At 38.0% G+C, this 27,987-nt stretch overlaps 1 protein-coding gene across 7 annotated transcripts in view; it reads left to right on the top strand.

Annotated features, from left to right (window-relative positions):
- The window catches only part of MAPK8 (mitogen-activated protein kinase 8), a 179,974-nt gene that overhangs the window by 137,652 nt on the left and 14,335 nt on the right, over positions 1-27,987 (top strand). For all 7 annotated transcript variants that reach the window (XM_033066309.2, XM_033066307.2, XM_033066306.2 and 4 more), the window contains 5 exons: positions 18,364-18,530; positions 21,117-21,246; positions 22,480-22,538; positions 22,666-22,804; positions 27,425-27,590. In XM_033066309.2, the coding sequence (XP_032922200.1) occupies positions 18,409-18,530; positions 21,117-21,246; positions 22,480-22,538; positions 22,666-22,804; positions 27,425-27,590 (616 nt within the window). In that variant the 5' untranslated portion in view covers positions 18,364-18,408. The remainder of the gene's footprint in view (positions 1-18,363; positions 18,531-21,116; positions 21,247-22,479; positions 22,539-22,665; positions 22,805-27,424; positions 27,591-27,987) is intronic.

Below are 27,987 nucleotides of genomic sequence, written 5' to 3'. Positions count from 1 at the left end.
GTTCCTCATATATAATGAAGGGAAGTTCTTGATTCTTCGAATAGTAGCTAATAAAAACGGTGAATTTCAAATAGTCCCTTGCTTTGATCTCAGTCTCTGGGCACAGCCATCTTCCGTTTTTGACCCAGTTGATTGAAAGATGTGCAACATAGGCTAGTTTGACAGTAGGATGCATAACATGGGGTGCCAGGGCAGGGACCAGACACGTGACAGGCTGCCTGCACATCTTGATGGTTTTCAAGGCCAGCTGGGCAAAAGTGTGATAGGAGAAGAGCAAGAATTATCTGCTGAACCAAAACTAATTCAGAGTTGCAGAGGATGTACAAAGTTGTACTCTGAAACAAGGAATTTTAATGTCGTCCACTGCAAAAGTTCCCACGGTTTTTGGAGCACTGGCTTGTATAAGCATTCAGAGTAATCTTGTGGGCTGCCATATACTTCATGGAGACTTCTAAATCAGAGGTATTAGTGAGGTGATCTAAGAGGCTTCCAGGTCCTGTACAGTTTTTGGACTGTGCGTTCTAGGCAGAAATAGAGTTGCTTTTTGCGTGTGGTTTTTGTGTTTTTGCAATTAACCCTGCTCTTTAAGGACCAAGGCTTTTGATGGGTTATTAGGTGTGCAGGTGTAACCTTCTTTGCAAATGTTTTAGGTAGAATTGTTGTGCAAATATTAAGGAATAAATGTTTCAAGATGGTAACAACTGAATTTATTTTCTGCTTGTTATTTACCTGAAATGCTACTTACTGTTTATGTGTTTTAGTTTATTTTTCATCCTTCCTCAGCTGCCTAACTTCTTTGGATGCTTATTGTTTAAGCGACACATAGAAAATGCACATTTAGTTCCTCATTTCTGAAGATTAATCCAGCATTCTGCACAAATACAAATGTCCTTCTTAATATCTCCTGAAAAGTATGGTCTGCTATTTCTTCACCTTCATTTCCCACCCTCCCAATCCCTCCCCTTGGCAAAAAAAGTGTTATGTGTGTGTAGAGCTTTACTGTATTTGTTATTTTCTGTATATATAGGGTTTCACTTTGGATATTAGACCAATCTGGTTTTGAGCCTGGTTTTTTTTTTAATAAAGGCTAAATGTTTATTGCTGTAAGTGCTTCCTTTACAGACCCCTTAGTCCTTAATTTAAAACCTGCAGAAGCAGGCTTCCGTTTATGTTACGGAAAGATCTTTTTGCATTTGAATGCTCTTTAAAAATCCAGTTGAGACTACTTATGTTGTCTGCTGTGAATTCACCAGTTTTTCCATGGATTCAGACTTTTTTAATGTCTGTGAAGAGATAAGGATCTTGGTATACCAAGCTTATCATTAACAGCGACACATTTCTCCTTAATTTTAAATGATCTTTTCTTTTAAGGTGTTAAGGACTAGTTCTTGATCCTTTTTCTGTTCAAACTGATTGCCTGTAAGCTTGATACTAAAATTGTTGTTGCCCATACTGTCATTTTTATTGTTGGATAAATGCTGTTTGATATGTGAACAGATGGGATGCTTATTAATCATTCTTAGCTGAATATTGCAGACTAATGGTAAAATGAGGACTGACAGAAAAATACACTTCAGCTCAATGGTCAGTTGTGTTGCAAACAAAGCAAATACTGTACATGAGTTCATTTGTGTGTACTCTTAAAATAAACTGAAAGGGCAAACATTGATTCTACACTGCTACTGGACAGTCTGTTTGTTGTAATTACTGATTTTTGAGTATTAAATAAAATAAAAAGACAAGCACACAACTCTGACAACCTTCCATTACTTTACTGATATTATACCAAATATTTTTTGATTACATATATATTAAAAGCATGCAGGAAAAATTCTTAACCCAGTATTTATTCTTCTAACTATGAACTAGGACTAACATCACATTGCTGTAGTCTGTATCCATTCAATCATTTACCTTTCCCCTTGTCTGCTGAACAAAAGTTGAAATGTCTCAAATCTGGTGTTTTGATTTTTGTGAAATAAGAATGATGAACAGTGGGTATTGTGTTTCCTCACTGGAATCTCAAAAGTCATGGAAATGCCCAGGTTTATAAAATGAAACTGATTCTTCAGCTGTTGGTTGCTGGCAGAAGAGGAGCTGGGGCTCTGCTGAGCAGGAGTCAGCACTGTGCCCCTGTAGCCCTGCAGAATAATTACTGCCTGGGCTGCACTGAGCAGGGCCTGACCAGCAGGTACTGGAGGGAACTGTTCCAGCTGTGAAAGTGCCCTGCAGAGCTGGGATCACACACTCCTGCACTGTGGGAGATGCAAACAGGAAATCCAGCCCTGGCTTCTGTAGGTGGGCAGGGACTTGAGTGCCCTAGGGTGCACAAAGGACTGGCTTTACAACCCCAGGAAGAGCAGGCTCAGGGAGAACATAATTGCTGCATTTAACCAGCTTTAAACAAGGGATTATAGAGGTGATGGAACCACTTGCCGCTCTGACTGAGTCAACGGCTGCAAGACATAAAAATGGGAATTTCAATAGATCATGAGGGAATGAATGTCTTGGTGTAGCAGTCACCCCCTCTTATGGATCGAGAGGTCAGAAAGGCCATGGAGTCTTCATCCATAGAGACTTTAGACTCAACAAGGTCCAGAGCAGCCTGAGGGGAATACAGATACGAAGTTCTGCTTGTTTTGTAGATGATCTACAGAGGTTGCTTCCAAGTCATCTTATAATTCTACTGTTTACAGATTTTTAAAACTTCTGTTATCAAGTAGCTTGAGGAAGTTGGCAAAACAAAGGCATGGTGATTTAGGTAAACCAGGTTGCTCAGAACTGTGTTAGAAGTTGTGAAGGGAAAAATAAGGAGATGTGATAAGCATCTTAGTTCAAGTCTGCTGGTGGCAATACAGATCTTCCTGCCCTGCATTGAACTTTCCAGCTGAATAGACCAGAAGTGCCTCCAGGCTAGCATAAAGGCCAAAATAAAGGGTTATGGTACCTGTCATGCCTGTGATCACTGTGATGAGCTTAGAACCCCATCTCCAAAGAAACAACTGGCAGTCAACAGCCTGGTAGCCAGTTGAAGTTAGTCCAGGTCTTGCTTTCTGTGTTGGAGGAACAAGTTGGCATCTGCTGTTGCAGGGCTTTGATCTGCTGGGTGGGTGATTGTTCCTTATGCTTAGCTGGAGTGTGGTCATCCCAGGAACCAGCTTTGTGGAGCAAACCATCTCTGAGTTGCAGCAGGTCACAACAGCAGTCCATGACTGCAGAGGGGTGGCAGAACTAACAGCAGCTGGAAGAAAGAAAAAGGTCCATGGTAGATCCATAAATCTCTAATGCTTGGGCTGCCTTGAGAAGATGTCCTGCATCTCATTTGTTTCTGTAAGTTCCTACATATTTGCTATTTAGCAAAACCAACCAGAGGTCCTAGTGAAAGTGAGGTGAGCAGTACAGACAGTTACAACCCAGAGTAAGTGTTCTGTGTCTTAAAAAAGCAGCTGTCCTGGTATGAACCTGTAGTATTTTGATATGTGAATACAGCTGCTCATTTGTGAGTCTTGAGAGCATTGTGTAGGAAATCTTAGGGATGGCACATCCTTGAGAATCCTAGATGTATTCTTTTAGTAGCTTTAACACCTAAGATGGTGTTGGAGTCAGCAGGAGTCACAATGCTTACTTGCAGTACCATGTAAAAATACATAGTTTTGAAGATGTAAGCTTAATGTTAAGTTTTATTGTGGAAACAGCAAAAGTGAATGCAATGGCTGGCATGCTAACCAGCATAAATCTTGGTAAATTTTGGGTTGTTCAGTTTGTTTTGGATAGTGACAAACATCGTGGTCACCTTCACAGAAGGAAGAGTGGGAACATGATAACCTAAAAAGGTTTATTAGTGAGATGTGGGCTAGGTTCACTTGTTTCATTTCATGGCAAGAAGTGAATACTCGAGAGACACACAGTAACAGGAAGGTCCTTGTGCATGGCAGTGGCTCATTTAACGAGCAGCGAAGCCTTCCAGCAGTGGGTGACTTTCATTTGCACAGTTGCAGCACTGCAAAACTCATCCTTGTTGAACAATAGACAGGGTTTCTTTTGCTGTTTTTTAAAAAGCATTACAAGGCTCTTGTGCCAGTTAAGTGTCAAGATGGTGGAAGAAAAAAGACAGTTAAGTTTATAATAAGATTATATTGTACATGAAAAGGTTTTGTTAATGCTAGCGTGGCATTGTGGGAAAATCAGAAAGCCTTGATGTGATGAGGGCTACTTTATTCTCCCCCTATTTTAGTTTATTTGAAATTCTTTCTTAGTTTTCTTCAGAAAATTTCTCATCACAGCTCTTTGTCGCCATATCCACCAGTGTTAGTGTACAGTGCACAGCAGTGCTTCTGAAGGCTAATATTCTTATTTAAGGAGTGGAAATTCTCAAACTCTTCCTATCTTTGGCAACCTCTGTCATATGGTAAGGAATATTTATTTTAATTTGGGCCAGCTGGCCTAGTTGTGTACCCTCCCAGCATCTTGCCACCCCCAGCCCCTTGCTGGGGGAATGTTGGACAGCCAGCACTGGTGCTGCCAGCTCTGCTCAGTAACAGCCAAAACTCTGATGAGTTCTCAGCCCCTCTGTAGCTCCCAGTGCAAAGCACAGCACTGAGGGCTGATGTGGGAAAATGATCTCTGGCTCAGCCAGGCTCAGTAGAAGCTGTTAGCACAGAGGTGTTCCTGTCGTTCCTGACTGGCCCAGCCTTGGCCAGCGACACATCCGTCTTGGCGCCAGCTGATGTTGGCTCTGCTGTGTGTGGAGGAAGCTTCTGGCAGTTCCTCACAGAAACCACCCCTGTAGTCCCTCTGCTACCAAGACCTGGCCATGCAAACCCCATACACTGGGGCAGAGCATAAAGTCTAAGAGAAATGGGACAGCAGAACAGACTGCTGCTATTAGTAATTATTGGTGTAGTTCCTACAAATTACCTAGAAAGTAGTTGCTTTATTTTGAAATGTGCTGCCTTCCTTCCCTCCCCACTCCCAAGAAATTATTGTGCAAAGCACTGTATTGTGTTACAAGAGGTATCTCTGAAGGAATTCTTAGTGCTGGAGTTGTCATGTGTTGGAGTTTTTGTTCCATTCTAAAGCTCTTATTATAGAGGTGTTTTATGCCAAATACTTTAGACAGGATTTCATAGCGCATTAATCTGCTTGTATTTCACAGATAAATGCATGAATTAACAAAAGTAGCACATTCATAATTGGATTCTAAGTTTTAGTAGCTGGGATTAAAAGTTAAAATTATTGTAGTTTTAAAACATTCTGAAAATTTTTTTCCCAGCTGCTGCCCAAATCCTTCCTTCCTCTAATGTTCTATAGCTATTGTCCTCTTGATCACTGTTATTTAATGACTATTTTAGGTCACTTGGTGTCTTTTGTTTGCTGTTGTCCTTCAAAACAATTCAAGAACCATTTAATTTGGTTTTTTTTTTTTTTCTGGAGCATTTAGCTTTTATATGCTTTTTTTCCCTTACAAGAAGAGGTTAAAGAACAAGCATTTCCTCCTACCATGAGAGTAATCCTGGAGTGGGATTTTGCTTATAAACTTGTGCAATCTGAGTTACATTCACTAGCTTATTTTGCTGATGTTTTACCTTTTTGTTGCTTTGCCAGTGGTTGTTGTGCAGAGTGCTACCATATGCAGGCAGGCCATTGTGGAATGGTGGGAATTAGCAGGCCCTTAGGTAGTCAGCTGAAATGGTGTTGTGCCCAGATTAGTAATTTATTCTTGTTTATGTCAAGTTATGTATGGTTAAGCTTTTTCAAGTACCTGAGGAAGATGAATGGGCCATGACACATGATTCTGCCAAAAGGGAGCTACATCAGGTAATGTGGAATGGCATTCCCTAGAATGCAGCAGTTTCAGTCATGGTTCAGGCATGATTATGATTAAACGTGTTTTCTGGGTCCAGCAGCAGGCACTCAGATTGCACTTCTGACTGTTAAATTGGATGCTTAAAATAGAACAGCTTGTTGAACTGTTACTTTACTGAATTTTCACTGACTTCAGATTTTATGAGTGTTATTAAAAAAAACCTAACAAAACAATAAAGCAAATTAAATTGACAGATACTACCCTGCAATAAACCTGAATATTTTAAGCTTTTTATAAAATGCGTACCTTGATTTTTCTCCCTATTTACCATTCTTTCCTATAATCTTTTATTTGAAAAAGGATTAAGGAATTGGAAGATCCTTGTCTTATCCTGTTATTTCTGAAAAGGAGAGTTTTGCTAAGAATAGTCTTTTAATCTGTTGTCATACCAGCTTCTCTGCCAAAGTGTAGAGTTACACGAGTTTTCTTTTGTTGAAGCTATTGTGGTTTATGATTTCTGTGACAAAACTGACCTGGAAGACACAGCGGGTTGTTTAATATATTGTGATAATAGAATTCATCATGGAACCAATCTGTAGTGAGCTTCATGTGACATTACATTGAAGAAACCATAGAGATGCTCTCCTATCAAATATAGTACAGCAGAGTCTGCAGAGTGGTATTTTTTTCTGTAGACATATATACTCATTCTGATAATGCTTGTCCTAGAAAAATGGTACCTAATAAATTTCTTCATGGTTAATTAAAATCACAGTTCAAGAGTCCATAAAAAAATTCAAAAGGAAAGGTAGGATGAGAATCTTCATCATTAGAAATGCCAATTTACAGGCTGTTTAGTATTGCATGCTGCAGCCTGTCTGCCTCATTTACAGCCTCCTGGCATTTGAATCTAAAACCTGTTTTAAAGGGAATGGAAGATACTTTCCTAAAGGAATCTCCACTGACATCTAATGACTCAATAAAACAAGAATATTTAAGAATAGAGGAACTCTGCAGTGCATTCCATTACAAATACATAATTTTAATAATAATAATTAATACTGTACAACCTCCTTTGTTAAGCTTTATGTCACGTGTAGCCTTATCACAAAATACAGCCCCCTGGAAAACATGTAATACAGAATACCATATTTCAGCAGAGTGACACTGGAGTAAAGTAGATTAGGTTTTCCAGGGAGAGGGTGCTGTTATTCCAGAGCAGCTGTGTTGTAGGAGGTGACTGTGAGAAATGCTGGGAAGTTGTATATGTTGTTGGCTTACTTGCTACTGATTTGGATTACCAGGACTATGTCTATCACTAAAATCGACTTGAAAGCCTCAGATAAATTTTGGGTAAATCTTAAGCTTTGTAGCTCTTAGTGCAGCTTTCAGGAGTTAAGTGTTTATGTTGGTGTCTTTAGAGATATCTTCATATTTAGATTATGTGTCTTTTAAGATATTGTATTTCAGAAACCTGGAAATCTGGGTAGCACGTGGTGTGAATAATCACAGATGATGAAGAAATGTGAGGTTTCATTTCCCTGTCACAAACTGGCAGACTCTCCTGCTTGCTTAGAGGAGAGGGAGTTGGTTGAAGGAATGGTAGATAAACAAGCACAACTTTTCACCTTTTCACAGAGCTGATAGCATGCATTCACTTGTGCATCTTTCTTTCTTTGCCCCCAGCTACTGTAAGTCTCTGTATTTTGACTTACCTTCGCATTTTTTTGTTTTCTGAATCTTAATTTTGTTTAACTTCCCATGTGATGGAGTTAAAGCTGCTGGTGGCTGTAAGATATGTTTTACCTAATTGGTAGGCAAGCCCTAAACCAGAAGTCTGGATAATTTCTTCTATGACCAGCTGCTTTAGTCACAGTTGCAAAAGAGAGATAAAACTGAGTAGCTCGAAGTGCCAGAAATGAAACAGTTACCTGACTGGTTCAGGTAATACATGTGTGTAAGATAAGCAGAAACATACAGACCAGGCTTTTCCCCTGTGCTTTATGGCAGTCTCTTTAATTGTCCTGTGCCATTAACAAGTATTGCCTCTACTCTTCATGGATGACTATTATATGCATTTTTAAAGTATTTTTTTGTAGAAGAAGGGCTGTAATTTATAGATTAATGACTTTATGGGACAGTGTAGTAGAGTGGAGAGAAATGTGGGTGCAAAAGGAAGAAGGTGAATTAAGAGAAATCTTCTCAACAGGAAGTTTGCTGATGAAAAGCAAAAAAATGTATATTTTGAAAAGAGAATTGCTGCAAAACTTAATTGTTTGTAAGTAATTTACTGTGGTTGCATTTGTTACTTGCTTCTTCATTATCCTGCTTGTGCAAGGTATTGATGTGCTTTATCTGACTGAAGAATTCAGTTCACAGATGAATAGGATTTGATATTAAACAAAACTAATGTTTTAGTGGTCCCATCAATGATTGTCTTATTTTGGATGTTTTGCAAGAGATGTTTCACAATATGAGAATTTGCTTTAGAAATGTGTGGTGATATTGATTTGTATACAGAGGGTACTCAGAAGCTGTGAATGCAGGTTCAGCAGTTGAAGTTGATGCTGCTGACCCTGGTTCAGCAGGCAGGATGAGAAAATACTGGTGTGTTGTACTTGGTTTGAATAAATGCTTGCTTTGAGCTTCTGAGGGAAGTGTGATGTGGAGATGCTGACTCTGTGCTCCACAGCAGCAGTGTGGGAAATCCCTGGTGGAGCTTTGGTGGTTCTGTCTGTTCCAGCTGCTCCAGCAGTGCTAGGAAATGGCTCACCTGGTGCAGTGTCTAACAACAGGACTTGTGTCTTGTGGCTTTCTGCATGTGATCCTACACTGCCTGTTTATAGACAGTATCAGTATTCTGCTAGTTAGTGTCTTAATTTTATTGTTGCCAGTCCCAGGTCTTTCGTTACAGTTAAAAACCCTCTGAAACATTGGTTACTTCTGATTGTTACAGTTAAAAACCTCCACATCATTAGTTACTTCTGATCGTTACAGTTAAAAAGCCTCTGAAACATTGGTTACTTCTGATTGTTACAGTTAAAAAACCGCCAAATAATTGGTTACTTCTGATCGTTACAGTTAAAAAGCCTCTGAAACATTGGTTACTTCTGACAGTGAGGTACTTGAGACATGGAAGTGGAAAAGCTCAAGTTCCTGTTGTCTAATACAAAAATCCCTGTCTCCAGCTTCTGATTTCCCTAATTTCAGGTTCAGCTGTTATTAGTTTGGCACTGGTGACTGCATCTGTGAGTGATTGCTATTTCAGGCTGACTAGTGTTTGAATGTAATTTGATGCAGGGAGTTCCAGCACTGGTACAAAAAACATGATGTTGAAAATTAGCTGTTTGAGCGCATTCCTGATTTTGTTATTAAACTTTTATTGTGATATTTGAAACCATTTGGGGTGAGGCTCCCAAAACAGTGGAGTCTTTAGTGGAAACATTTACTTTTGATGAAATGCTATAGTATTGATCAGGTAAGTCTGATGGGGGAAGTGCTGGAGAACATGCCAGCTTCAAGTTCCTGTTTGTATGACTAACTCTGCAAATATAATCCCTGGGGCATCCCTGCTTCAGTGACACTGCAGAGCATGTCTGTCCTCAGTGTCAGTGAAATTGGCTTTTTCAAGAGAGGCTGGGTAACAGCATGAAAAAGGAAAACTCAAGGGGCTGCATTTGTCAGCAGCTGCTACTGGGAGCTCTGCTTGGGAAATAAGTATGTTCCTCTTTCCTGGAGAGATTCTTGCCTGGCTGCCAGTAATAATTCCCCTCTCCTGTCCCTCCCTTCAAAGCAAACAAGGAAGCTCCCAGTGCTAGTGGTGGCTGGAGATCAGGCTGTTTACTTGTGCTCTACTGGCACAACCCCTTCATGGGCTAACTAAAGTAACTAAAAGAAGCAGCAGGTCAGTTTAATGAAGATGAAAAACCATGTAGTTTTTGCACACATAAAAAAGGATTGCACCTTTTTTGTTGTATGTATATATTTTTTTAATGACTCCTACTCTGTCTCCGCTCTGGAAGCTGCCTTTCAGTTGATATGAAATTTTAGGGACTCATTTTGTCCCATTCCGTTGTAGTTTATAAAGCACATGAATATTAGGATGGGGAAGATTTAAAATGCAGGAAGCTTGCTAAGTGTAGTTTAGACAAAAGGGAAAAAGTTGCTGGTTGTTTTTTCTATGAAGAAGTTTTCTGCTTTCCTGCTCCTGAAATGCTACTACAACATTATAAAAGGTAAAAAGTTCACCTGTTTTTGTAAGAGGAAAAAATAGAGGAATGAGCATGGAGTGTCTTGAAGATTTTTTGATAAACTGAACAGCATTTATCAGTAGCTCTGGTGTTTCCCTAGAATATCCTCAGTTCATCCTCAGGGCACTTGGATTCTAATCTCCTGCATCATCCTCATTGTGTGTTTTACAGATGGGGTTAAAAACCACCCAGATGTTCTTCTACTAATTCAGGCTCTGCTTTGTTATTTTTGTCTTTATATCCTCCTTGGTAAATTTTAAATATTTATTTCTGTTTTGATTCAGGATCTTGAAAAAATCTGAAATCACTAGTAATCAGGGTGAAAACTTGTAAGACCTTGTGACTCTTGAGGCTCTTTATGCTTTTTATATACTTATATCTGGAGCTGAGCATGTCAAGAAAGCTCCCTCTAGGTAAGGTAATAGGATTACTTGTCTGTTCTAAACAGAACTGGTATTTGGGGAAAGGCATCAGTTGTGAAGATTAAAATCACATTGTTAGACACTGTGAACCTGTGCTGTTTAACTGGTAGGCACCTCTGTGTTACTAAAGGGCCTCCAGGTGACTTTTGAAATTCATAATTAAGTTCAGTCCATTGCAGCTGCCTTCAAATAGATGATCTTTTATGGAAACTGCAATAAGGTGACTACTAGCCAAGAAAAGACTTTCTGGAGTGGTGGCTTATTTCCCTATATGTCTTCCCCTTCTAGTAGACTCCTCAAATTACAGTAACTGTCTTAATAAGGTGAGATGGCAGATACATATGAAGAAAACTCTATGTAGTTTCCTAGATGACTAGAAACAGTCATCATGTGATCAAGCTGGAGCATGCTGTTAGTCACTGTGTGAACCTATAAACTGCAAACATAAATTATGGCAAGGGTTGCATTCATATTAATGGATTTTGTTCATTTTTTATTAATTTAGGACTCTATATAGTTGTTCCCTGTTAAATTGTACCGAGGACAGAGTTAGATTAACACAGAGAGCTCTAAATCTTTGCACGAGGTTTATCAATCTGGCAACAATATTTGCCAAACCAGTGAAGTAATGCCTTGGTTTAAACAGCCCATGTTACATTTTCTTAAACTTCATTTGCTATTGTGTACTCAGTAATATTTTACTTTACAGCCAAATTTATTTTTCTATACGAAACCTGTCATCTTTTCTGAAATTATCATCTTTAGTGGAGAAAACCATTTGTTTATTGTTAAATACTCAACAGGTTCTGGGAAATCAAGTAATTGGCTTTGAATTCTCCATATAAAATTGGCTATTAAAAATGTTACAGTCATGAAGTTTAAAAAAAATTAAATATGCCTTAAATTTCTTGTCTTTGAGTAAACTGGAGTGGCACTACCCTTTTCTGTTTGAACTTGAAAGCAGTAGGCAAGTCATAACATAGAAATCTTAATATGCCCTTGTTTATGCAAGTTTACCCAACCTCAGTATTACTATTCTTGGTGAACACTGAGATCTAGTGTTCACCTTTACTGCACCTGTAACTAGTGAAGTTTGACTTCTTGGTGAGCAAAAGATACATTAAAATGTAGTTATTTTAAGAAATGTAGCTGTGCTGTGCTTCAGACCTGAGCTATACAAGAATCACTCCAGTATATTTGTGGTTTTGTTTAATAGTTGCAAGCAAAAAGTAGCTGCTGAGATCGGAGCTGTAGACTTTGAATTTGTGCTGTGCCACTTGTCCTGTGAGTGGTGTGAGCAGGGCAGAGTTCTGTGTGGTGCAGGGGTGCAGTAGCTGAGGGGAGAGGCACTGCCCTGGCCAGTGCACATCTGCTGGAGGCCTCATTAAACACACCTCAGCATCAGGAGTAGCTCAGGCAACCCTGCGGAGGTCATTCAGCTTAAAACCATCTGATCTGTGAAAACATAATTTGAAAGCCATGCAAATCCTAGAGTCATCAGTGAGAATATTCCACTTTAGACTAAGCTTCAGGTTTTTAGACATCTTTGGCATGGTAATTGTTTAGTAATATATTGCTGCAGTTTTCACCCAGCTAATGTTAACTCCTTTTTCCAAATGCTCTAACTGCATTAATATTTAACAGAGCTGGAAGTATTGCAAAATACAACATTCAGTTTCGAGGGCAGCATGGACAAATAAAACGTTAAAACCATAATTACTTCTGAGACTAACTGAATGAGCTATGAAGTTACCTTTAGAAACAACTATTTTGTTTTTTAAATTTGAGCCTTTGAAGCAAGCATATGTGAAAACTAGGCTGTGTTTCTACTATCCATTTAGCAGGTGTCCAGAAACCTTTAAACATGACAGCTGAAAATTAGACAAGCTTTCAAAACCATGTGATGCATGCAAATCAGCTATGTGTGAACTGTATTTTCACAAAGAAATTAAATAAAGTTCATTAATGCAAGAGCTTTATATACAATGTCCATTTGTTTTGTATTCAGTAGTGAACTGGCATGTACTTGAAGGACTGTTGGATTTTTCTAGGTCAACCACAGATTCTTTCAGAACATTTATTTTCATGGTGTTAGATGCCTTCTAAATGAAGTTACTGAATCATCATTGGTAGGTAACTGATGTTGTTATATTATGTTGATCATATTGCTATTAAATGTATTAATAGATGTGAATGTTTTATTTTAAAATCACCTTCTTCCATTTCTGCATCTCTTTGACTGTCATGGTCTTTTCTTCTTTTGTCAGTCCTACTTCTGAGCAGCTCATATAGTAATCTTTCATTGTAGAACAGTTTTTCCAGCACATGTAGATGGATCACTGTTAGTTGGTGTTTGTGTTGTACCTCAGATATGCCTTGCCCCAAAGACTGTTTGCTGGCTAAGCATCCAAAGTTTCTTCCAAGACCATGCCCGCTTGATGTTTGCCTGTTTAGGAGAGGATTGCTTTAGAAATCACAAACATGAAAACCAAGTCTGATTGAATGCAAAACTTGTAGTTAATGATGGTTTTTCCTATCTGTGGTTTTTCTAATTTCTTACATTTTATTGTATTTCAGGGTACTAGGGTATGAAAATATCTTCTCAGAGTACTTCTTCCTGCAGTAGAAATAAGCTGAATATGTATAATTTCTTACATAAAAGGATACTCCTAGAGTAAGGTATTCTGCATTACAGCATAGGTCGAATCCTGGATTTTCATGTTGTCTTGTCTAATGAAGGTATAAACCAGCATGTAAGAGCAGTCTTAGATACTGAGCTGTACAGAGAAAATGTTTCTCCATCCTTCAAGTTGACAGTATTCTATTCTATTTCTATGTCCCTAGTGGCAAAATTATCACAGGGGTTCCATTTCTTTGTCTGAACAGAAGAGATACCTCTCAATTGTATGGTGTTTGTCAGTTTTTAATGCAACCTTTGAGGCTTTCCTGTTCGTTGTCAGTATCTCTAGTGATGGGAAAGCGCAGAAGAGGTTGTAAAATATTTTGTGCTCTTGTTTAAAGTGATAGAGGCTTTCTTTCAAAAGACCTGTTCCATTTCTATTTCTCTGTGTGCCTGGAATGCATGCATTCAGGTCGCTGCCTAGGTGAAGGAACCTTGTGCGTAATTGTGTTGTTTTCAAAGTGGTTTCTGATTTTAAAAGCACTGTCTTGGTGTGCATTTGATGTGAAGGCTAGCAGGTGTCATAGCCAAGAAAATACTGTTTCCTGGTGCTGTGTGCAGAAGGCAAATACCCAGATGTCTTGGGGAAAGCACATGGTTTTCCAATTAATTTCTAATTGTGGATATATAAACTTGCTGTGCTTAATCAGGAGCCCATGAGCTGAGCAAGTTTTTAATTACCTGCTGTTTCAGCTACACTTCTTGGACTCCTAGCGCAGATGAGCCTGGGCTGATTTTTGTAAGTAAAGTTTGAGCTTGCCCAAGTGCAGCCAGACTGACATGGTGAGGACAGGCCTGGTACCCATCTGTCCCACGAGCTCTGCACAGCTCTGAGCCTCGATGGAGCCGCGCTGGGGCCAGCTCTGGTCCTGACACGTTCTGTTCATTGCACTTCAGAGTGTGCTTTTCTGAGTTAAAGCTCTCCTGCTCAGGAGGCCCCTTTAGAGCACTGACCAGTGCTATTCTATGTGGAAAAAGCATTAAATGAAACAGGGTCTGGAATGAGTATCAAGCCATCTCTCTCTGCCTTCTAAAGAAATCAATGATACACTCTGCAAAGACAAGTTTAGCAAATATATTTCTATGTTTATATAATTTATCACTGTAAGTTTTTGTGGTTTGTTGGTTTTTTTGTTGGTTTTTTTGGTGGTTTTTTTTTTTAATCTGGCCATTTCTAAGGTTTTTAACATCCATGCAGTAGGGCTTTTAAATTGAAAGCTGTATGAGCAAAGAATTAGCTCCTCCCTTTCCCATGGTACCTTTCTATCCCAAACCTATCTGTTTCTCCAATATGTTCAGGCTGTACTGGAAGGGTACATGCCTTTCTTTAAGCAGAAGCAAATGACAAAGATGTGCATATTTGGATATGAACGTGGTTACTTAAAAATATGCTTATTTTAAAGTTGAATGAATACTTCTGGTCAAACTTCATTCTTAGTAGTATTCACTTGTGGTGAAGGAGGTGTCAGTGAAATAATTCATAAATGTCCATACTTTTTAAAGTTAACCATGATACTTTCATAGATAAATGCTACTTGCATTTTCATGGAGCTCTGTGTTCCATGCATCCATGTTTGTTTTTGAAACTATGTCAGGCTGTACAGAACTGAGGCGTGGAAGCTGTTAACCGCCTGAAGTCTCCTGAGGAACTGTTGAACTGTAGCTGCTCTTAGTGAATTCAGAATAAAATTTACACCCAGCCTTGCAGATCCCCTAGAGGATTTCGCTCTGGATATAGTGTTACTTTCAATTCCTATATTTTTGTTGTGCTTTCTTGGGTAAATTGTACTTATGGCAATACGAAGAAGTAGTAACCACACAGGAATATCTTAGAATTCAGTTTGAAACATCCTTATCTTGACTGACTGCAGGCTACCAGTAAAAGGTTGCCATGTAGTGTAATTTACTTAGGTACAGTATTTTCAGGGAAAGGCACAATTGTTGATGTATGAGAAGAAATTGAAGTTTTTTGTGGGATTCTTTCCATGCTGACAGTTGACACTCTTCCAGCAAGTTGACAGTTAATGGGACAAATGTATTATTAGTTTCCTCATTAATAATAGAAATCTGGAGTCTCTAATCTCCTTTTCTTTCCATATGTGTGCTTCTGCAAAATTGCTAGAAAATGGAACAAAATGTCAAATTTCAGACAGGCGAATTTATCTGATAAAGCTTAATCATATTTTAATGAAGGACACAGCACCACATACATTGTGTAAGAATCTTAAAAGCCTGACAGTTTCTGAATTTAGACTTACTTTAATATTTAAAGGTATTTGGATTTTTGGTGTTATGGGTCTTTGAAGCTAGGCTTCATAAGACAAGTCACCAGAGAATTAACAGATAGGAAAAAAAGTATTTGGCCTTCTTCTGTGAGCTGTGTTCATAGAGCTGGGCAGGACCAGGCATTTGTGAGGACACTTTGTTGGGATGAAGAAAGGGTGGTTACAGGGGCTTCTGAGCTGAGTGGGAGCAAAGCACTGCATGGAAGTAAGCTTGTTTATAAAATGAGATACTGACGCTCTCCATGGCTGAGGGACAAAACTGTGTAGAAGTTATTAGACACTGAGGCAAGGGGTGCAGAGGAGATGGATGTCAGGGCTGCTTCAGTCTGAGGAAGCTGTAATTACTGGCCAAATGAAAAGCCAGAGGGTTGGAGGCAGGGATAAGGCATATGTAATTTCTGAGACCTCTTTGCTGATCTGAGTGCATTACATCCAAGTGCCTTATTTACACCCCACACTCACCACACAAAATGTGTAAAAAGAAATGACTTTTCTGAGAATTGTCTCCATGTCTTCTGAAGCACTGAGTAAATCTGTTTTATGCTAGGAGAACATGCATTTAAAATAGAGACTGTACCTCTTACTGTCACAGTACAGACTGATAATTTTTGATGAAGGCCATGTAGGGCTGCAGAAAAAGGAACGATAATTTTACAGCAAGTGGAGACATTTCTTCCTCACTTTGGGATACCTTTCCCTCCTTCCTCATATTATTAGTAAAAATGAACATTGAGTTCTTTTATATGCTGCTGTATACTAAAATACCATTATGAATTATAAAATTGTCAGTAAATTCAAGTTTCTTTGTATATATTGGCAAGCATATTTTACAGTTTTGAATGTGCAGCAAATTATAAGGCTTCAAGTCAATTTGAAATTATAACCACAATTTGTTTGGTTATGATACTATGTGTGGTGTGTATGTAAAATCTGTTACTATAAAGGAATTATTTTCTCAGAGAACAGTATCTCTCAAGATCCTTTCCTTAAAATATATTGCTTTGTTTCACTCTTTGATTCTGTGAAGTTTACCAAAATGAATGAAAATGCAATTAAACACTTGGCTTTGGCTATTCAAAATACTGACTTTTAATGGAAAAATGTTTATTCACCTGGAAATCTTGGAAGGAGGGGAGCAGTCCTTCCTGCATTTGTTTCTGAGGAATTATCCAAAGTAAAGTATTAAGCTTCCATTATCTTGATGCTGATACCAAACAACAGAACTCTGTCTGCTAAGCTGTTCCAGCTAATCCTGCGTTGTTCAATGTCACTAAATCTTAAAACAGTTTTAGTGGATAAACTCAAGGTACTGGGTTTTATCTCAGCTGACAATGAACAAATGTAAGATTACATTAATTAGTGCCTTGGTTCTTTGTTTTGTGATTTTCAAAAATGTGTTTGTGATTTCATACTGTCCACAACAAATTTTCTCTAATTCACAGGGGGTTTTATCATTATATGTTGTTGGGCATTTTTATTCCAAAACTGTGCGCAAGTACATCTGTCAACAGAGCATTGAGAAAGTGGCAGAATCCAAAGACATAGTGGTAAGATGGTTAGGGAAGAAAGAACTGGGGTTGCTGTCATGTATTGCTAAGACATTAGGCTTTTGGTCTCACTCCAGTAAGCTGACCTGCACCCTACCAGTATGGTCTGGATACAGATTTTTCTTTTTGTTAAGGAACACTATTGCCCAGTTGTGCCTCCCCTGTCAACTGGGGAAAGAAACTTTTAACAAAACGGCCAAAATACTGAGAGACGCTGTTTTGGTATTTAGTTAACTCTTTATAACAGAGGTTTGGGGTTTTGACAGCATTTTGGAAAGTAGATTTTTAAATTGACATTTCTTTTGAGATAAATGTCAATTAAGGTATTGCATTTTTAAATACTATTTGTGCAATATTTGTTATTTTTTGGGGAGGCAATATTTGCACTGTCTGTGTTCTCAAAGCTTGCTTAAAATAAACAAATATATATTGTTGTGGCATATGGAAGGCAAGAATCTCTTTGGGACTGTTGAATAATATGGGAAAATGTTCCTCAAGTTAATAACAATGGATGACAGTATGCTGTCACTCTGAAGAGACAAAGACAATTCTTCTAGTCAAATACTTGCACTACTAGGCATCTCTTATAGTTACACTCAAAACCTGTGTAAAGACAAAGTTAAAAGTGCACAGTTAACATCAAAGAAATGAGAAATATTGTTGTAAAACCCACAACTCATTTTATTTCTTCTCCTGTGGACATATGCATTGAGGAGTTGAATTTCTTTTTTTAATATGAGAGGACTTTGGTGGAATATACATGCATTTTTCTTACTTTTGTTCTCTCTGTGATTACTACATTTCTTCATGAATGATGTCTGACAAGGCCAGTTTTCCTTTTCTGGCTTTGATGGAGTGTATGTGTTTCCATATCAGTGTCAGGTATCCCTGGTGGTTGTGACACAAGAATATTTTAATGATTGCAATATCTAGAAGACTAGTTCATGCTCTCTCACTCTTTTATTTATGGAATTATGCAACATGGGGTCTCTGGAGAGTGTCTGGCCCAAGCCCTGCTCCCTTGCTGCGCATGTGTATGAAGGGATGCTAGGACTCTGGATGATGCTCTCTGGATGATGTGGAGCTCCCTGCCTTTTGATCTTCTGTCATTTCCATCTAAGATTTGTGCTACCATCCGTTAGCTTTTGGTTTTCTATTATTTTTGACCTTTTAGAATCTTACCTTAGGAACACTCCTAAAAATAAGACGTTTCAAACACATGGCATCTTACTCCTGCAGACATTAAAAATAACTTATGTATGCGTTTGGGACTTATTTGGGAAGTGTCTTGTGTGTCTTAAAAGTAGTTTTGCCTTATGTCAGGTTATATATAGTCATAAAATCTTGCTTTTTCAAATGTTATTTCTTCATAGGCCAGAAGGAAACTTTGGATGAAGTGAACTAACCAAGTCGCCGTCATGAGCAGGAGCAAGCGAGACAACAATTTCTACAGCGTCGAAATCGGAGACTCAACTTTCACCGTATTGAAACGGTATCAGAATTTGAAACCAATAGGATCAGGAGCACAAGGGATAGTATGGTAAGGTTTCTTTAAAGTTTAAGTATTCCTTTGGGTTTCCTTAACATAGTTTTTTGAGGTGGTGTATGTTACAGAGCAGCAATGTGGAGAATTACCTTTTACAGGCAAAACAGCAGTGGTAACCGATGGCCATTTTTCCTCTGCAAGGGCAGTTGCTGTGGCTTTTTTGACCTGTTCAGCTTTAGGACTGATGCCCTTCTGTGCAAATTCAGCCAGTTGTGCTGTGTCCTGTAAATTAATGGGGGAAAAAGAAACCAGATAAAGAAACTAATCCTAATCCTAAACCACGTTGCTTGCAGTGAAACAAAACCAGAAATACTCTGTATAATATCTACTGCCTATAAAATTTTGCAATTCTTGAAATGATTTGTTAGGTGTTTGTTTCACTTAGTTTCATAACCTGAGTAGTCCTTGATACCAGTGGGTGACCATTTGGATTGCTGGCTGTCAGATGTGGATTTGTGATGCAGTTTGTGAAAGTATGACTTGACAGTGTCATTCTTGGAATAAGAGCTCTGCTGTGTGGACTGTAAGGTGTCCAGTTGATTTAAGGTGTTGACAGCTAGCTGCTTGTAGGCACTTTTTCCTGTGCAGTGGCATTATCTCAAAGAGAAATATTGGTTTAACCTTCCTGGAAGCTTTTTTGAACATTTGAGAAGGATGTAAATATCACAGGTCCTTGCAGATTTTTCCATTTATTGTGACATTTAGATGTTAACCAGGTACATAAAAATACAAAGACATCAAGGAAGAGAAAGTTAGGGGAAAGCATAATCTCAATTCTGTCACCTCTTTACTGCCTTAATCTTGTCTTGATCAGTGTAAAAAGAATGTGTGGTATAGGCGGGCTTTTAGCAGGATTAATAAAACAGTGTAGTAAGTGTTAATGGAAACTTGAAGAAACAACTCTAGAAAGAGTTGGTTTTGAAATGGTAGCTTCTGGAATTAAAATTACTTGTATTAACTAACAGCAACAAAAAAACTGATCTGAATTTTGTTTGCATGTGTGTTAATATGCTGAGGATGTAGACAGTTACTTGGCTAGTGTGTTGCTATAGAAATGCCAATAAAAGCTTTACATGTTATTACTGTCCTTCTAATAGCCAGTCATATGTTATTACTGCCTGTTTTCTGAGTTTATTGCCCTTCCTAGAGCTGAGATCCCAAAACTGACCATGTGATTACTCTAGGGCTATTCTGTAATTGCTGCTAGTGGTAATTGAAACCTTTTTAGTTAAATCGCAATTTACCCAGATGAGGACTGTGGTTTAATCTTGCCCCCATGTATCTCCATACAGTGCAATGCTTTAGATTGGAGGTTTTGTTGTCAGTGGGGATGGTTTGTATTTGTTTGGTTTTTTTGTTGTTTTTTTGGTTGGTTGGTTGTTTTTTTTTAAATAACTGATCCAACTTGATAAGGAATATTAAGTAGATGGCCTGATACTGAAACAGGCTCTAGGTTGCCCTTATGTACAGAGAATGCAGAAGTTTAAATATTAGGAGTCCCATGTTGGTAGCCTTTCCTAAAATAATCCTTATCTTTGGGGCCAGGTGGGGGAATTCCAGATACAGTGGAAAATGTACATCAAAAGAATGTCACCAGTACATGTTGTTCCCATTTTTTTCTTTAGTAGTTTCTAGAAGTTTTGTTGATCATAAACCCACAAGCCTACATGCTACATAGACAATCCACTTCTTAAAATAGTGAGTTGGATTTAATAATGTAATAATAATAATAATTTAATAATAAATTGCTGCTGTTTACTGGCAGATAGTCTTCATTTGATTTGAGTACTATTCTTGAGAAGAGACAAGAAAATAATTTTTTTTCCTGCTGGGACTTTTTTAGTAACTGATAAATATTTCCTGAGTCTGCATGGCAGTCAGCTGTTGTATTAGCTCTCACAGGAAAAGCAAGCCATGCCTTCCTGTCATGGAAATGTGATATGTAAGGGAGTTGTCTCCAATAACAGTCTTCATCAGTTAAACAGCCTGTGTCACTGAATCGTACGACAATCTTGGCGTTAGTCTGCAAACAAAATGGTATTTTTTTATCACCAAGTTAAAGCCAGTGACATCTAGAGGCTAAAGTTTTCTTAACATTTTTTTGTCTTGACTTTGATGCTGTCATTGTCATCAGGATCTTAAGCAACTACATAAGTGAAAGCATGTGACCTTCCTGTAACCTACTTTTCCTGCCTTCTCCCTTTTAGTGTGAAGATTTTATGTAAAGATTTTATGTAAAATTGATGTACTTTTTATGTTTGAAGTGTTTTGGATCTTTTTTTAGATGGTCTGTTCTTGAGTGCCAGTGAGTGGCAAGAACTCAGTATCTTTGAAAGCAGAAATACTGCATTATATTATAGAGATTGTCATGTGTTAATGCTCTGAAGCTAGGAAATATTTTTAAATTTTGAATCACTCAGCATACAAGAGCACTTTACTATATCACGTTCCTAAACCTGGATAACACTGGAAATTTGAGCTTTCTGCAGGCATGATACAAATTAGCTGAAAATGTTTGCAACTGCTACAGCTTAAAGGACCTTGACACTAGAGATGTAATAATGTTGTTTTTAATTACAGTGCAGCTTATGATGCCATCCTGGAGCGGAATGTTGCAATCAAGAAGTTAAGCCGACCGTTTCAGAACCAAACCCACGCTAAAAGAGCCTACAGAGAGCTTGTTCTTATGAAGTGCGTTAATCACAAAAATGTGAGTGCAGGTGCTGCTTCAGATGTTGGAGAATTAACTGGGAGGTTATCCTTTCTAAAAGTCTGGAAAGTGACTTCAGAGGAGATTTTCATTGCATGGTTTATCTCCATGATAAGTACAGAAGGGTCTTGTAGAAGAACTGTTATTGGCTAGTTTTAATACCTACCCAATCTTTAAAGACCCCCTTCAAATTCAGCATGGGAGTCAGTGTTATATTGCTAAAATTTACAAGCAACTGTCAAATAAGAGTACTATGGCTAGTAAGTGCATGCTGCTGCTAAACACAGAGGAGAAAAAAGAAATAGACTGTAATATCTTTTTTGCCCCGGCTCATGAATGAGTTTAGAATCTTGTGCTGTTACAGCAGTAGCTGTCCAGTGTTTATGAAGCTATGCAGTAGACAAGATCACAGAAATGGAGAGCAAATAGGTGATAAATTTATTGGAGTTGAGCTGCAGAAGGCTGGTGTTAGCCATTTTCTTCCTTCAGAGTCAGATGTGAGCAGTCTTCTTTACCTTCTCTTTTAATCCCCCATCAGGAAGATAAAGTTTCTCCTGGCTGCTAGGGAGGGAGAGTGTCATAGGAAACTTACTCTATCTTGTAACTTTTTGGGAAAATTTTGTAATTTTTCTCAGATGGCATGGTTTATATGTGGATTCTCTGAAGGGTGTTCCACCTAATAGCATAATTTGTATGATGATAAACTATTGCAAGCCTGCCTGATTCTTGATGAGCAGTAGTTTGGCCTTGTTCTGTACATCCCATCCATTCTTAATGCAAAATGTGCTAAAGCATCTGTAAGAACTTGTCTTTTTGTTTGGATGAAGTTGTTTCTTCACCTCTGTTAGTGGCAAAGTGGTATCTTTTAGGGAGTCTTCATCAAGTTTTAATTTTTTTATTCCTCGTGTACAAAAAAAATCTTACCAGGTCTTCAAACTGAAAGTAGGAGGAATGGGAAGAGTGACTAAGCTCCTTAGGTTTTAAGATTTGAGCATCATTATGTTAAGACACAGAGTGTCTTTAGATTATGTGATTTGTGGAGGAAAATACTCCTTCCAAAATGATTTGTATCTGTTTACATCATGTTAGGGCTGGTTGAGCTACTGAGCATCTTAAGCATCAGTGTATACCAGGAGGTTCATATCAGAATAATAGTTACCAATTTTGAAATGTTGACTCTGCACCTTTGCTATTGCTGTGGTCCAATTACCCTTCCTCTCCCCCTCCCTGCAGATAATCGGCCTACTGAATGTGTTCACACCACAAAAATCCCTGGAAGAATTTCAAGATGTGTAAGTCAGATTTGAGCTAAACCTGTGAATTTATTTTTAAAGTATTCATATGAAAATATGAACAAGAGAAAGAATAAAGTAAATTGCCAATATTATCAGATTATTCTTTTTTTTTTTTTTTCATAAGCTACATAGTGATGGAGCTCATGGATGCAAATCTCTGCCAAGTGATTCAGATGGAGCTAGACCATGAACGAATGTCCTATCTTCTTTATCAAATGCTGTGTGGTATCAAACATCTTCATTCAGCTGGGATTATTCATAGGGTAAGTGAACTAAACTGTATAATTTCCGCTGCACTTGGTTTTATCTTGAGTGTTTAAAAGATAAAACAAGTTAGAAATAGGAGCATGAAGGGTGTTTCATAGCCTGTCCCATAGGCAGGGAGAGAAAGCTGGAAGGAAATCACACACCTTTTCTCAGGGTAATTTTGAAATGAACCTTTTGAATGTTTAAATTATTTGATAACGATCTGCACAGAGCAAACTGCAGATTTTTGCAGTGAGTTACATTACCTCCTCTAATTCTGCATAATATTCTACTTTAGCAGTCATGTCAGGAGACGATATCTATAAGCATCTCTGCCTTTATTGTTTTGGTAACCAAACCTGAAATCCCATCTTTTGAAAGAACTGCCCATTTTTTCTGCTCCTTTACTAGCAAAGTAATGAATAAGTATCTGAAATCTCCAGGTAAGAAGATGATGCTAAAGACTTGTAATTGGAACTTGGATAACACCTTTGTGTCACAAATCATTCACTCACAGGCATAGCTTTTTACATGGCATGTGTGTGTTGCAATCTAGTCAAGAGAATTTGAATATAAAGTTGCCTGTTCAAGTTGAACAGCTCATATGTATTTGGTATATAGATTAAAGATTGCTTGAGAGTTTCTGGTTATAATTTTTCAAGTATAATCTTGTCGGTTTGGGAAATTGTAAGCTTGTATTTTTGTAGTACTGCATTTTTCATTGTGAATTTTTTAAGAGTTGGACAAGTTTTCATTTCTGAAGCAATAGAAAAGATTTAATTAACCTTAGTGATATGGGATGATTTCAGACACAGTCTTCCTCATGATGTGCTCAGGAAAGCAAATCACAAATGGCAGTTCTGTGCACTACCACAGGAACTGCTATGTTAGGATGCTTGTCCAGATCAGTGGTCCCCCACATTGTGACTGAGGTGTTGAATGGTCTGCAAGCTGGATCTGCAATCTGACACTCCTGTTCAGTGTGCCATCTTTTCCTAGGGAAACAGGAAAAATTATTTGAATAGAAAATACAGTATGAATGTGCAAATACTGCTTCCTTTTGCTCAGTTAGTTCAGGTACTCATCAGCTGCTTCATTCCAGTGAGGAGCTCAGAGAATGAAGGTGAAACCTTCCTTCTTGCATGCAGTTTCCCTGAAGTGCTGTATTGGAAGAGATGGGCAAGGGAGGGAGAAGCATTGCCTGCAGCCAGGTATTGTACTTGATGCTGCTTGGTCTGCTTGTGGGCATTTGAGATAGGTCACTTGGACTTTTTGCATTATTCTGGGAATGCTGGGCAAAACTAGGTTGTTTCACTTACTGTTGTGGTACTGTATTGCCTATGACTGAAATTATGCAGTCCGTGGTGTTCTAATGTGTGTGAACATCTGTGGGTCTGAAATAATGGTTTGCATGCAGTTTCCTGTTTCCTCTTCAATACTTAGGTATGCAAGTTTAATGCTGTGGATTTTCTAGGTCTTTTTTAGTTTTGGAAAAGAGTATATTGTTTGGACTGCTAGAGTAAGTAAAGTAAGAATGGCACTCTGTGGATCTTAGCACAGGCTTAAGGGAGCTTCTAAAAGTGTACTTGCCTCAGGGTGGTTTGTTCTCCTCTGAAGTGGGCATTGATCCTGTAGAAGTTGTGGATAAGTTTAACATTTTTACATTTGCAGAAAATAAGTAGCTGCTTAGGTAGTAGGTAGTTGGGCAAGCATAAAGACAGCTTTGAGGATAGAATTCTTGCGTCTGTAAATATGGGTTCAGTCTTTGAGATGCTTCCTATCATACAGGGATGAACTAAATGCAATTGCTATGTAAATAGCACCATATGTATGCATGAATGCTTTTAAAGGACACGTGCAGATGTTTTTGAGGGACAGTTCACTTGCATGTCTTCCTGGCAGATTTTCAGCTGACAGTTCCTTCTTAGTGATTTTTAGAAGACTGAGTATATTCAGGCACAGTGTTACCTGCTGTGTGCATTGTGCCTTTTTACTTCAAGGTGCAAAGTATCAAAGTTTTGTTTCTCTGTGGAGGAAACTGAACAAAACCTTGGATTACAAGGGAGATATCCTACAAAGGGAAGTGTCACACAGACCGTGTGGCTGCAGTGATAACTCTTTGTACCACTTTTCTGGACTCTCAGTACCAGTCCTTAATGTCCAAAGCTGACTACTTTATTGAAACTTCTTCAGCATAGCCTGAGCTACTGTGACTGCCCAATGAGCATTCTGGCTGTGAATCTAATGTTCTACTTTAGCTTTTTTTGGTGTTGGTAGTTTCACATGTTTTTTGACTGGATACTTCAGCTTCTAGCAAAGCTGTGGTAATCTCAGCATTTTAGTAACTTTTTCAAAGCTTGTTGAATGACTGAAATCACAAAAATCTGTATATGTGCCTTACAGCACTGGATACTACTTGCCATAGAAAAAAGTGATTTTTTTTTTAATAGCGAGCTAGAGGTATGGAACAAAGCTGAGATCAAACACAAAGAGTTTCAGTCAACTTCACCTTGAAGTTGTAAGGGCAAACTTAGTTGCCGCATCAATGAGTAAAGATTTGACCGTAACTTTGCACTGACTTTAACAGATGTTGGCAAATCAACATTACTGTGTTCCAAACATTTTGCAGAGATACAATTTCCAGCCAGTGTAGGAGTACACCTTCATTTATATTTCATAATCTGAGGATGAATGATCAGCATTGCGGAGTTGTGCCTCACTGACTTTCTGAGGGACACAGAGTGTCTCATTAGTCTCACATGGAGGCTCTGAAACATTGAATTCTGCCCGATTTTGAGTACTTCACAAAGGGGCCTAATTACAGAAGCCCTTCACAAATCTTCTCTTAGAAAGAGAAAAGCCCACAGAAACCATGAATTACCCTCCAGAGATGTCCCTGTCTCCTTGTCTGGCTAATGGGGAGATGGCAATGCAAGAATCTTTTTCTTAAGCACTGACATTTTACATTTTCATGGTTCAGTGAGAGATTTTAAGCTATAGGTTCCAGTTATATTTATACATCCTAATTAATTTGATCACTCCCAAAGGAGTTTTTGAGTTTCTATTTATTTAACAGAAGATATATTTAACAGACGCAGGATTTGCATCTCCGCATGAATTTGAATGTAGTGTAAGTCAATTCATCATTTTGATCCTAGGCTTCATGACAGCTACATGGTGTTCAGAAATAAGGATGGACAGCATTTGGTAAGCAAAGAGAAGATCTCTTAACATTTTGAGTGTTAATCCAGCAGCTTTGGGAAGGATGAGTGTAGTTAATACCATGAGCATGCACCTGGTGTTCTGCAATGAGCATCCCGAAAATAATAGTAGTGTGCAGAAATAAAGTTGTTAATAAAAAAGACTGTAACAGAATCTGAAACATGCATATTAAATAAGAAGGCCTTATAGAACTTAAATTAATTTGTGGTGTTTGAGAATGTTTTAAGCTGAAGTTGTCTGCAGAACCTTTGTGTGGAAATGCATGTGTGAATATGTATATATGCAAAACTTTTAACTAGTCATTAAAATTCTGTTGTTTTGGAACTCTCTTAGTTGTTTCCACTCTAATGCAGTTTTCTTACCATTATAAGGAGACTGCTGAAAGCCAAGTACAAATGAAAACTACATAAATCTTGTAGATATCCACCTTTCAGTCTTTAAGAAACAATGACAGATAGGGCTACTTTTTAAATACTTGCAGCTCGAGTGCTGGAGTCCTCTGTCACATCTCAGGTTTTTCTCTCATTAATCTCAGTAGAGTGTGGGCAGGAAGTATCTTAGTCTTATCTGTGTTGTCCTACGTGCTGTGAATGATTTTATGATTGCAAAGTTATTCTGAAGTACTCTGGAATATTTACTTTGTGACATTCAAGTGTAAGGTCCTGCTGAGGCTATGAGAGAGAAAGCCTCTGTGGTGTTTGTATAAATAAATGTTGCAAAGCCACTATTGTCAATAGGGGGTCAAGAGAATAGTTACCATGTTGCTAACCAAAATGATCTGAGCTGTGTCAGCATTTTCTCCTCCAGTTTAACGATTGTTAGTTTTTGGCAGTTTTTCAATGGTGCCTTTTTGGGTTTGGTTGCCAAACTTAGTATAAAACCAAGTCCTAAATTGGAAACTAAAACCATGTGGACATGGAGATTTCCTTTCTGTTCAGAGAAATATATTGTTTCAAAAAAGGTAATGTAACCTCAACTAGCAAATAAACCTTTTACATTCATTATAATTCTAGTAATTCTTGTATCAGGATGATTATTGAATGAAGTGATTGTCATCTTACTTGTGTTCTGCATTGTAGTAATGATTATTGTTCCAGTGAGCAGTTTCTAGACCTTTCCTCAGAGCTAACACTTCTTACTAACCTCAATTTATTTCAGACATTGCTAATATCTTGTAATGCTGGTTTTAGTTTCCTTCTTTAATTACTGTATAAATCTACAAGCACAATAAAGGAATTAATTCTGTAATCTGCTGAATGCACGTAAATTAATGCAAGGGGAAAAAAGCTGCAGTTATAGCAATAAGCTAGTTGTGTGCATGGGATTTAATGTTAGCAATATTATCTTTTTAAAATGTGAACCACAAAGTACTTTGTGCTTGTCTTAGCAGTCATATATGATGTTTCTTTTTAAAGGATTTAAAGCCCAGTAATATAGTAGTAAAGTCAGACTGCACTTTGAAGATTCTTGACTTTGGACTGGCCAGAACTGCAGGAACTAGTTTTATGATGACGCCTTATGTAGTGACTCGTTACTACAGAGCACCAGAGGTCATCCTAGGGATGGGATACAAAGAAAACGGTCAGCAAATATAGTCTTTCTTTGGCATAGCTTTATTTTTTTTTTGTTTGGCACACCACATTTTACATGTTAATGTTTTTTTCAAGTTGTAGAAATTTTATAAATTAGTCTTGTGACCAAAATGCAGATTCTGGATACACCAATTTGTTTATTCAATTCAATCCATTAGAAAATGTTTGCATTTAATAGGAGAAGAAATTGAGGGCCTTGTTTGTTTAAAAATTTAAATAATTTCCTTGATAGATTACATGACATCCAGGAAGAACTGAAAATATATTTTCTTAATATGTGGTATGTACTTTGATATACCTTCATCTGACTTTATTCCTGGTGAAGATGTAAATTGTAATTTATCGGTAGATATGTGTACCAAATTCAATGCTAAATAACTGTATTG

The sequence above is a fragment of the Catharus ustulatus genome, chromosome 8, assembly GCF_009819885.2.
Source record: "Catharus ustulatus isolate bCatUst1 chromosome 8, bCatUst1.pri.v2, whole genome shotgun sequence".
NCBI classification, from domain to species: Eukaryota; Metazoa; Chordata; class Aves; order Passeriformes; family Turdidae; genus Catharus; species Catharus ustulatus.
Note: the sequence above shows the minus strand (reverse complement) of the source record. Positions and strands in the feature narration are given on the sequence as shown.